Source organism: Prunus dulcis, chromosome 3 (genome assembly GCF_902201215.1).
Source record: "Prunus dulcis chromosome 3, ALMONDv2, whole genome shotgun sequence".
NCBI lineage: Eukaryota > Viridiplantae > Streptophyta > Magnoliopsida > Rosales > Rosaceae > Prunus > Prunus dulcis.
Genome location: NC_047652.1, coordinates 14718843 through 14731264, shown reverse-complemented (window position 1 = coordinate 14731264; position 12422 = coordinate 14718843). Strand labels below are relative to the sequence as shown.

Here is a 12422-nt window from a genome sequence, read left to right as displayed (position 1 = left end):
CAAGTATACAATACATTTGCCAGTACAATTACCATTCATGTGTACGACACCATTCGCATACACAGTTACTGTTCATAATACATTTGCCATTACATTTACTATTTATGTGTACGACACTTTTCATGTATACGGTACTATTACATTATCAAGGAACTTCATGTCCTTATTTACATGTCAAGGATCAAGGATTTTCAGGTCCAATCACTTATTTACAAATATAGTACCGAAGAGACTTTCAGCTCTCATATTATTATCATTATCAAGGATCTTCAGGTCCGGATGTAGTTGTATGATGAGGATCAAGGAACTTCTAGTCTTGATCTGTGTATGCTATAAAACTCATCATAACACACAATTAATACCAGCAACTACACTTTAAATAAAAGTAAATGTGTAGTAAAATAAATTCATAAAGTAAATTGCTTGTTGTATGGACATTAATTCCGCATCACACTTTAAATAATAAAGTAAACGTACGATAAAATAAATGTGCTTGTATGGATACTAATTCTACTCCATACTTTAAATAACAAGTAAATGTGATGATAAAATAAATGTGCTTGTATGGGTACTAATTTTACTTCATACTTTAAATAAAAGGTAAATATGGGAATAAAACCACCACCTATATATAGGTATAATATATTACCATATATTATAATATATATATATATATATATATATATGTGTGTGTGCGCGCGCGCATATAAGTACCCTAAACTATATATATATTTAAAGCAATAAGCATGTTTATGTTATATTGAATAACATATACAAGATGAAGATCCTGCTCAAAAAGGTAAGAAAGCTGTGATCAATTAAACATGAGAAACAAAAATTTCTTTTATAGCATCTATATGTATTTTTGCCTTCAACTTTAGAGGATCCTTGTGCAAAGAAAGAATTAGCCATAAACTTCATAAATTAGCATATATGGATGTTAGTAAAACAAATTAATTGAAATTCAATAAGAATAATAAGGAAGAGATATACCAAGATTCAAACTCTCCAAGAACCTTGGTTGGTGAGCAAGTTGTGCTGATAACGTGTTATAGAATTAAGAGGATTTTGGAGAGAAATTTGGAAGAACAATTCTCAAGAGCTCAACCATGAGTTTCCACTCATCTAGTCTTGTGTGTTTTTCATTCATCTTTGGTGCCTATTTATAGGCATAGGAAATACATAGTTTACTACATAAGTAGTAGGTTTCAATCACATCACAAAGGTGTAGTGGGAGAGGTAGATATTACATAGTGTATGTAGGTATGGTGGGTTTAGAGTGGGCATCCATCTTATCACGGATTTACAACAAAAAAGAAAATTATAAGCAAGGGATTTGTGGGTCAAGTGGTTAAGGATGTTTACTCATGCAACTGAGGTCTTAAGTTCGATTCTCTCTTCCAATATGGCTTGTATAAATAAATAAAAAATTCGTACTCTACCCAATTATTTGTCTCCATCCATCTTGAACACATTAAACTTAAAATCATCTCTCTCAAACTCTCAATAGTCTTTCTTTTTCTTTTTATTTTTCAATGTCCCATACAGAACTGGAAACCATTATTTGATATGTTTACTTTTTGTTTTTACAATTTTGATCAAAGGAATTAATTTTTTCACATAATTTTTCTTCGGTTTATAATTTTAATGATATTTGCCCATAAAAACAATGAAGAGCAATTTAACAATGTTCGTGTCCTAGAATGGTTGTCCAACCCAAGTATAGCAGCGGACTAAAACTTGGCCCTATTGGGGTTTCGAGTGGAATATAAGACCAAATTGCAATCCTGGCGGAAATTATGTGGAGCCCAAATCCAACTCAGCTGCAAGCCACATGATGGAAAGGACGAAGTGGGCTAGGGCTGTCGGCCACTTCCATTAAGGAATAAAAAAATTATGTAAATTTCATGTTAAAATTCGTCATTAAATACCCTTAAAATTAGAAATCAGATCAACTGGGGGAGTAGTTGATCCGATTTCAATTCCAATTCCTTATTCCCTTTCTTAATTTTCCTGATTCATAACTTCCCTCATTCTTAGTAATAAGTACACTTGCCACTAGAGTTATGGTGGTTGGTGAATAACATAAATTTTTTAAATATGGAAAAAAAAAATTAATTTTGCAACATCGTAAAATTCGCATCTAGGTATATTTATCAAATTTATAAATGTTATTTTTTTTATAGGAAAATTTAGAAATGTTATGTAAAAAATATCCCAATAGTGGATACGATTAATTATGTTTCCATAATTTTGTTGGAAATTTTGTCATATTTCACTATAAATAAATCAAGCTACTATGTCTTGGAAAACACCAGAAATGAGTCGTTGAGGACAGAATAAGTTTCACACCACAACGAGATTTTCTTTGAGTATTGTGAAGTTTATTCATTCCCCATGATATTCATTCCTGTTGTAAGATTACCTCTTTCAAGCATATTTTTATTTATTTTCTTCGATTCGTACGCAAATCTTTTTCTCTTTGGTTTCATGAGATTTAGCCTTCCCTTTGGATTAAAACAGTTGGGTTTCTTTCAATTCCTATATTTCATGTAAGAAAAGTGCACACATCCTACGTACCTAAATGTCTAAACAATTTCCGATTTAGTTTTTTTTTTACATGAATAATCATTAAAAAAAAAACATAAAGATTGAATGATTTGGATAATTAATTTAACACAATGATTTGTTGGCGTGACTTTTGGATATTGACTTACTTTCCTTACACACCAAGAATTGTAATTGATTTACTTTAATTCATGATTTCTTAATATAAATAGATTTAGGAATTTATTATTTACTTGTCCATTCAGGTTTCGTTGCATTATAAATATGACCTCCTACAAGGAGAAGAATACACAGAAAATTCCCACAAACAAATATTCTCTCATAGTTTTCATATTTTAGCATGATATCAGAGCCAAGTTTTGGAATTACTGACTCTAGTTTCAAACCCCCGCCGCCGCTATGGGGGTTGATGATTTTTTCAACCCTCATGGAGGTAGCACCACCGACTCCTTCTCTCATTCTCAACCAACCATCGTTGAGTTGAGTGGCCAGATGGCTCAGCTCTTACAGATGCAGACTTTGACCCCGAACCCGATCCAGAATCAGGATCATCTTTTGACGACCCTGACCCCGACCCCGACTATGACGACGACGACCCCTACCTCGACTATGAAGACGACCCAGACCCCCACTCCGATGATGACCCCGACCCCGAATTTGTCTCTGATTTAGACCCCGATCCCGATTTCGACTCCAACTCCTGCCCCGACTCAGGCTCAGATTCCGATCCAAATTCCTACTCAACTTGTATCCTATGCATCTTCCGCTGCACAGATTATGACTTCTCGACTAACAACCCCGACACATGGACCAGATTGCGCATATTGTGGTGATCCGAGACACACTTGTGAGACTTATTTTAAATTGCATGGCTACCTCGATTGGTGGGCTACTCTTACAAATCAAGGACAATGCAATATGACCAGTAATGGTACTGGTTATGGATTCCATACTTCCGATAAGATTGATTCCAGTAGCTGGATAATTGATTCCGGTGCAACTGATCATATGACATTTGATCCTGATGATTTTCTGAATACTACACAACCTCGACGAACCTGTATTGCAAATGCCAATGGTGTTACTTATCCTGTGACAGGGGCTGGCACTGTTGCACTCTCATCCTCTCTCACGCTGTTTAATACTTTACTTGTTCTATCTTTATCTACTGAATTGTTGTCAGTTAGTCAGCTTACTGAACAATTGAATTGTTATGTACTCATTTACTCGAGTTTTTGTTTGCTTCAGGATATTCACACTAAGGAGATTCTTGGTCGTGATACTAAGAGAGGGGGGCTATATTATGTCGATGACTTTAGTCCCAGCGTGGCTAACAGTGTGACACATCCCTTTGATAGCAAACAAAAGCAAATCTGGTTGTGACACAGTCGATTGGGACATCTGTCTTTTAGTTATATGAAGCATCTTATACCAGATCTATTCTCAGGTTTCAAGGACTCCGACTTCACATGTAATACTTGTATTTTGGCCAAAAGTCACCGTGTGCCCTACCCGTTGAGTACGAACAAGTGTACTACTCCATTTACGTTAATTCACTCTGATGTCTGGGGACCTTCGCCTATCACTGCTCCTTCTGGTGTTCGAAGGTTTGTCACATTCATCGATGATTGTACACGGATGACATGACTTTGTTTGCTGAAGAATAAAAACAAAGTGTTTTCCCGTTTTTAGTCCTTCCACAAACAGATGAAAACTCAATTTAATGCTCAAATCCACATTCTTCTCTGCCCTCTGTTTTGGAACTCACACCCCGAATCTTTGGATGTGTGGCTTTCATTCATCTCCACAAAAATCAACGTAGCAAACTTGATCCCTGTGCGCTTCGTTGTGTTTTTATGGGTTATGTCACTCATCAGAAAGGCTACCGCTGTTATCACCCTCTTACCCAACGAACCTATGTTACTTTGGATGTGAGAAAGGCTACCGCTGTTATCACCCTCTTACCCAACGAACCTATGTTACTTTGGATGTGACCTTTCTGGAATCTGAGCTGTTCTTCCATGACCCATCATCCAATTCTACGCTTCATGGGGAGATACAAAGTGAAGAGCAGAATTGGAGCAACTTGAAAAACAAAGAAATTCTCCTATGTACAGAAATGATTGATCATCCCGAGTATGGAGCACGAGATTACTCTCTGTCAAAAAGCGATCAATTGCCTGACTTACCTGATCCATACGAAGATACTTCTGATCCGAGTCTCACACCTACAGACAGTACAAAACAACAAGATGAAGACCCCCCTCTAACTCAACAGTACCAACATACCAATCTTCTGAGAATATCCTCGAGGTAACTACTCCTACTAGACTTATGCATTTAGATGATAAAACTATTGGATATCAATTACCTTTCAGGCAAAATCGTGGGAAGCCACCAAACATTCTATGGATTGAAACAGTCATCACGTGCATGGTTTGGACGGTTCACCATGGCAATGAAGAACAATGGTTTCAAACAGTGCAACTCAGATCATACTTTGTTCTTGAAACATCGAAAAGGGAAGGTAACAGCATTAATAATCTATGTTGATGATATGATTATTACTTGGAATGATAAACAGGAAATATCACAGCTACAAGACTATCTGGCTACGGAGTTTGAGATGAAGGATCTAGGTGGGCTCAAGTATTTCTTGGGAATTGAGGTGGCTCGATCGCAGCAAGACATATATCTCTCTCAAAAGAAATATGTCTTGGACTTGTTGACAGACACAGGAATGCTAGATTGTAAACCTACGGACACTCCTATTGTTCAGAATCATCATCTTGGAGAATATTCGGATCAAGTTCCAACTAACAAAGAAAGATACCAAAGGTTAGTGGGAAGATTGATCTATTTGTCACATACTCGACCAGACATTGCTTATGCGGTGAGCGTTGTCAGTCAATTTATGCAATCTCCAAGTGAAGACCACATGAATGCAGTTCTTCGGATACTTAGATATTTGAAGTCTACACCTGGAAAAGGACTTATGTTCTCAAAGCATGGTCATCTAAATATTGATGGTTATTCAGATGCAGATTGGGCAGGTAATGTAATAGATAGAAAATCCACATCGGGTTACTTCACATTCGTGGGAGGTAATTTGGTGACATGGAGGAGCAAGAAATAGAATGTAGTAGCTTTATCCAGTGCAGAAGCCGAGTTCAGAGGCATGACTAAAGGAATTTGTGAACTTCTTTGGTTAAGAAAGTTGCTTACTGAACTTGGGTATAAACCTACATCCACAATGAATCTCTTTTGTGACAACAAGGCTGCTATAGCCATTGCACAGAATCCGGTTCAACATGATCGTACTAAACATGTTGAGGTGGATTGACACTTCATCAAACAGAAGCTTGAGGCTAAAGTGTTTCAGTTTCCTTTTGTGAAATCCGAGGATCAATTGGGGAATATTTTGACAAAGGCAATTTCCAGTAAAGCATTCCACAATTCACTAGATCAGTTGGGCATTGGCGACATCTATGCACCAACGTGAGGGGGAGTGTTGGCGTGACTTGTGGATATTGACTTCCTTTCCTTACACACCAAGAATTCCTATTATAATTGTAATTGATTTACTTTAATTCATGATTTCTTACTGTAAATAGATTTAGGAATTTATTATTTACTTGTCCATTCAGGGCTCGTTGTATTATAAATATGACCTCCTACAAGGAAAAGAATACACAGAAAATTCCCACAAACAAATATTCTCTCATAATTTTCATATTTTAGCATGATTGTCCGTTATTTTTTTTTTCTTCTTCTGGCTTTGCATGACAACTGCCTTTGGTCATTTCACACCAGACTGGTTCATTCTTTAACAAATCACTAATTTCATCTGGAGGGTCGTCATCAGGGCCGGCCCTTGGTCAGGGCAACTAGGGCCATCGCCCGGGGCCCACAATTGATTGGGGCACACAAAATTTTTTTAGTCCATATATATATAGTTGAAGGGCATATGTGATATTAGTTAAGAGTTTTACTTGGTATTGTAAAACAATAATACAAAAAGGATGCCAACAGATCTAGAAGAAAACAAAGTCAACGTCCTTATTGTTTTCCCAAGAAGCAAAACCTCTCTGTCTGCAGTTTGGCTTGAAATCGATTTTTATTTCTAATTCTCTCTGGAACTAAGTGTGGAAGGAAGGAACAAAGCTATACTTTGAGTTGGAAGCTGATTATTCTCTCCGAAATTGAGAGCACCAACACCAGAGCACAGCATACAGGACCCAAAATACAGGTTTTATTGTTCTTTCTTTGTCTTCATTTAATTAGTTTTACTTTTATTGTTCTTGATTGCTTGTGTGTTTATGATAAATTTTTTAAAATGTTTTCTAAAAAGCAACTTTCTGGAAATCTCAAAAGACAAAAAAAGAAAAAGGAAGAAGAAATTGCTCAAAACCTAAGAGGATCTTTAAATAAATATTTCCTTAAAAATAGTGAGGCACCAAATTTAGCTGAAGAACATAATGAAAATGACATAAATGAAAAGGAGAACGAAAATGAAAATGAAATTGAAACTAATTTGAACCGTGAAGTACCAAATTTAGTTGAAGAACATAATGAAAATGAGAACACAAATGAAAATGAAAATGAAACTAATTTGAACATTTATGATCCAAGAGTCTGGGATAATCTTGATCTAAAAATGAGGGATTTACTTTTAGAAAATGGTCCTATAAGAGAAAATAATCACAAATTCCCTATTGATGAACAATGCAGACATTTTTCTTCACATTTTTATCTTCGAACATTACCAAATGGGGAGACTCATGATAGAAAATGGTTAGTGTACTCAAAGGAGTTGGATAAAGTGTTTTGTTTCTGTTGTAAGCTGTTTAAAACAATGCATGCTAGAAGTCAGTTAGCAAGTGAAGGATCTAGAGACTGGAAACATCTTGGTGATAAGCTTAAACAACATGAAAAAAGTATTGAACACATTACTAACTTGAGGTCTTGTGTTGAGTTGCAAATAAGATTGAAAACAAGTCAAACAATTGATAAAGAACTACAAGAGCTAATCAAGAAAGATACATTACACTGGAAAAATGTTATGGTAAGAATCATTGATGTTGTGAAATGTCTTGCTACACATAATTTGGCATTCCGTGGAACAAATGAAAAAGTTTTTGAAGATGGCAATGGTAACTTTTTAGGCCTACTTGAAATGATCTCAGAGTTTGATCCAGTAATGCAACATCATTTTCGTCTCATTCAAGATAAGAAAATTCATTATCATTATCTTAGCCATAAAATTCAAAATGAGTTGATAGATATTTTAGCATCAAATGTTAAACAAATAATTATTAAAAAAGTCAAAGAGGCAAAGTATTTTTCAGTGATTCTTGATTGTACTCCTGATGCAAGTCACAAAGAACAAATGACTTTAATATTAAGGTGTGTAGATGTTTCATGTACTCCGATAAATATAGAAGAGTACTTTTTAGAGTTTCTAATTGTGCAAGATACAACTGGATTAGGAATTTTTAATGAATTGCAAGATGTAATAAAAAAGCTTGAACTAAATATTGATGATGTAAGGGGGCAGGGCTATGATAATGGATCAAATATGAAAGGGAAAAATATGGGTGTACAAAAAAGATTACTTGATATAAATCCTAGAGCGTTTTACATGCCATGCGGTTCTCATTGTCTTAATTTAATACTTTGTGATATGGCCAAGTCATGTGTCAAAGCAAAATCCTTTTTTGGAGCATGTCAATGCATATATACGGTATTCTCTAATTCAACAAAAAGGTGGAATGTGTTACTTGATTATATTGATGGTTTAACTTTGAAATCATTGTCAACTACACGCTGGGAAAGTCACATAGAAAGTGTTAAAGCAATAAAATCTCAAGCTTCTAAAATCAGAGAAGCTTTATTTAAATTAGCTGAAATTAGTGAAGATGCTAAATTGAGTAGGGATGCTGAAAGTTTAGCATCAGGAGAGCTTTCAAGTTTCGAGTTTATATTAAGCTTGGTTATTTGGTATGACATTTTGCACAAGATTAACTTAGTTAGTAAAAAATTACAATCTGAAGACATGCGTCTTGATGTTGCTGTAAGACAATTAGAAGGACTCGTTTCATTTTTTGAAAACTATAGGATAAATGGGTTTACTTCTGCCATGATTGATGCTAAAGTAATTGCATTAGATATGGAAATTGAGCCTATATTTCTTAAAAAACGTCAAACCTGTAGAAAGAGACATTTTGATGAGATTTCCAATAATGAGAGGGAACAACAATCATCTGAAGAATCCTTTAGAACTGATTACTTTCTTGTCATAGTGGATATTGCTCTTGGTGAATTGAAAAGTAGGTTTGAACAATTGCATATCTTTGAATCTATTTTTGGGTTCTTATTTGATGCTGCAAAATTGACTTCTTTGGATGAAAATGAATTGAGAAGCTCTTGTTTGAATCTTGAAAATGCTTTAAAAAATGACAATGATACTGATATTGATGCAAGAGATTTAGAGTCAGAATTACAGGTGTTGCAAGTGATGTTACCAAGTGAAGCAATTGAAACAGATAAACCATGGACATCCATTAAAATTCTAGAATTTGTGAAGAGTGTGGATATGTTTCCAAATGTAATGGTTGCTTATAGGATATTACTGACTATACCTGTGACTGTGGCATCTGCTGAAAGAAGTTTTTCTAAATTAAAATTATTAAAATCTTATTTGCGGACCACCATGGCTCAAGATAGGCTAAATGGACTAGCTATATTATGCATTGAAAGAGACATGTTGGAAAACATTAAATATGATAGTATAATTGATGATTTTGCTTCTAAAACTGCAACAAGAAGACATTTTAAGTGATCTTTTGTGATTAGGATTTCATTGCTATTTTTATTTTGTAGGTGCATATGAAGGTGAAGCATAGGGACATGCAAGTTAATTTGTTATTGATTGTAATGTTTTCAATCGGGTACTCTTTTTCCTTCGTTTGAGGCCCAAAGTTTTCTATATTATTGATTGTAAACTCTTATAATTTTAATAAAATTTATTATTTGATAAAAAATTGTAATTATATTTATTTATTTGTTTATAAAGGGCACATTCTTGAACTTCGGCCCTAGGCCTTAAATCACCCAGGGCCGGCCCTGGTCGTCATCAAGCTCGTGTAAACACAAAACACGGTTGGAAGCCAGCTTCGAAATTTCTGTGTGGATATGAATATAGGGTTTAGGGTAAAGTTGTAATTTTAGTGCGGCGACTTTGAAATGACCCAGCTTATCTGTTTCTTTATCTGGAGAAATGCATGTCCACAAGTGTAGCTATCTAGGGTCCAAGAAAATGAGTCGGTCAATTGAAAAAATGTGTGATACGAAATTGATAGAAGCGCACAAGTGCTTGAAGAAGGTTTTATTGAATTTCAAAATAAAAATAAAGAAATATTGCAAGAATTAAGTTAGCAATTAGTAGCTGAATTCTGGCTCAAAAAATGTGCCATCAAAGTAGGACTGAGCTTAAGTTGTGATTTTGTAATTTGGTACCCATCTATAACCTGAGGGCTTATGACGTGGTTAACGACTTTAATGTTCTGCTTAGTTATAAACTCATGCTTCAATAGAAAACGTAGGATTGAGCTTAAAAAGTTGTATATCTTGTTTGAATATATCCAATTTAAACAGACTTGAGAAAGCTTTTGTTGTTTTTCCTTTTGGGTACATACAAATACTGCAATTTGTTGGTAATTTTTAATTTTATACTGACTTTAGTTACTTATCTGGCTAAATTGTTTTCATGAACAATTGCATTTAAGAGAAGTATTTTGAGCAAATCATTGAAGAGATCTTATTCACCTTGAGTAATCTTCAGAACAAATTTCAACTTTCCCCAGTATAATTCACCATCATCTGTGTACATTCCCAAACTCATAAAGGAAATTAGAAACTGAATTAAAATGCTAATTAGAAAACAATAAAACTATTATTACATTATTACCAATAACATTGTTCACCACACCTCTCACAAAGTGAGATATAAATATGCGCGTGAATGTATGTGTCTTAATAAGAAACGAGAGATGTGATTAGTAATGTAATTAATAAACATGCTACATGTAGCTTTATTCGGACTGAACATAAAAGACGGATATCATTTTATTCATGAATATTCTCAACACCACCACATTATGAATCCGAAAAACACCAACTTCGAAAACAAAGGAAATTGTCTCGAAAAAGGGAAAGAAAGGAAACCAACAAAGGTCTTGAAAGGCCTAATTAAGTACAGACTTAAACAAACCACTGAGACCCTTGGCTAACAAGCCACAAACAACATAAAATAAAAATCATGAAACTTGAAATTAGTAGCCTGCAGGCTTGTAGGCGATGAAACTGATGCACTGCACTTGACGAACGTTGTCGAATCCGATGATACGGATGAAAGAGTTGGGGTTAGCCTTCTTGGCCTCCTCGAGCTCTTTCAACACTTGGGAAGAGTCTGTGCATCCAAACATGGGCAGCTTCCACATGGTCCAGTACCTTCCATCATAGTACCCTGGTGACCTGTGGTTCTCACGGTACACAAATCCCTTCTATATAACCACAATTTTGTTCAAGAAAATTAAGTCAGCAAACAAATATTACATGAAGCTAACATATATAAATAAGTTTATAAAAAGAAATTATTAACCTCCAACTCAAATTCCAAGCAGGGAACCCAGTTCTTGCGGAGAAGGTAGTCTACTTCCTTGGCCAAAGACTCAGGAGAGAGTGGTGGAAGGTAGGAGAGAGTCTCGAACTTCTTCAGTCCAACTGTTGGCCAAACCTGTATCAATCAAAATATTCGATAAATTGATGTTCTAGTACTTCGATTAGTACCTTCTTGGCCAACAAAATAGAGGAACTATTAGTAATTAGCGGCCAGGAAGCACACGAAAGGATTGGTAAGCTTGGAAATAAACTACATTTTCTTTAAATATAGTTAATAGTGGGTATGTAAATATGCTACGATTATGAAAAAAGTTGTATTTTTTTGCGACATATTAGGTTATCATACTGTAATCCAGACTATTCATTTGTATATTCACAAGTTATGTATTTCCGTTCCCCGTGAAGTAGTTACTTCAACATGCATTTGGGTATATTGTTTTGAATGTAAATTAATTGTAGCAACATGTTGATAAGTAGTCTTACCTTCATGCATTGCACTCTTCCACCATTGCTTGCAATGGAGGTGATGTCATTGGTCTTCTTGGTGCCGGGGAAAGCTGAGGCAGACTTGAGGCCAGTGAATGGTGCAACCAAGCTAGCTTGTGCCGGGGCAGCACGGTCAGCGTAAACCGAAGCCACGGTAGCTGAAGAAATCATGGAGGAAGCCATTGCTCTGTGCTCTCTTTAGCCCTCTTCTTTGCTAGAGGTCTTTACTTTTCAGTTGAGTTGCACAGCTTCTGTTCAGCCTTCCTATATATAGTGGTCTGACTAGCTATTTCACATCCTAGGGTCCAAATTCCATTTACTTTACTGAAATCAAATTTGGACCTTTGGATCATAAAAATGCTGACATTACACCATATAGACCACATGAAGCAGAGGAACATTTTGAATGCTAGCCTTATCGTTAGGCACCACTATGACTGTGCCACGTGGAAGGCGCTCCATTATCTTATCTAATCCAAGGGAGAGCGTGAATGAGTGATGGTGGTTCACCGTTTTCTTGGTCAGTTTTTCCCTTGCGGTCTTTTTCATGCCATGCCCTCTCATCCTAGTATGTTGTCTTTATGTTATAGACCCCGTTCCTCCTTTCAAATCCTATATGGGTAATTCTTCACTTTTACTTTTCGTTAGGTGGTAACTTTTCACTTTTTACAGTAGACCCTTTACTG

The 12422-nt window shown here is 35.5% G+C and overlaps 2 protein-coding genes across 2 annotated transcripts; one reads left to right on the top strand and one right to left on the bottom strand.

The window, feature by feature from the left end:
* The first annotated feature begins 7423 nt into the window (after nt 1–7423).
* On the top strand, nt 7424–9409 carry LOC117621831 (zinc finger MYM-type protein 1-like). Its single transcript, XM_034352376.1, has one exon. It carries the CDS (start codon nt 7424–7426, stop codon nt 9407–9409), a length of 1986 nt encoding a protein of 661 aa, XP_034208267.1.
* A 1262-nt stretch (nt 9410–10671) lies between these two features.
* Nucleotides 10672–12077, bottom strand: LOC117623153 (ribulose bisphosphate carboxylase small chain, chloroplastic). Its single transcript, XM_034354022.1, has 3 exons — nt 11734–12077; nt 11231–11365; nt 10672–11132 (listed from the first exon to the last, which is right to left on the bottom strand). Exons 1-3 carry the CDS (start codon nt 11917–11919, stop codon nt 10902–10904), a joined length of 552 nt encoding a protein of 183 aa, XP_034209913.1. The 5' UTR covers nt 11920–12077; the 3' UTR covers nt 10672–10901.
* Nucleotides 12078–12422: the final 345 nt, after the last annotated feature.

Coding starts and splice junctions, on each gene's coding strand:
- LOC117621831 (XM_034352376.1), top strand. CDS start 7,424: ATGCATGCTAGAAGTCAGTTAGCAAGTGAAGGATCTAGAGACTGGAAA.
- LOC117623153 (XM_034354022.1), bottom strand. CDS start 11,919: ATGGCTTCCTCCATGATTTCTTCAGCTACCGTGGCTTCGGTTTACGCT. Junction 11,366..11,733: donor GAAGAGTGCAATGCATGAAG/GTAAGACTACTT, acceptor TGATTGATACAG/GTTTGGCCAACAGTTGGACT. Junction 11,133..11,230: donor GCTTGGAATTTGAGTTGGAG/GTTAATAATTTC, acceptor GTGGTTATATAG/AAGGGATTTGTGTACCGTGA.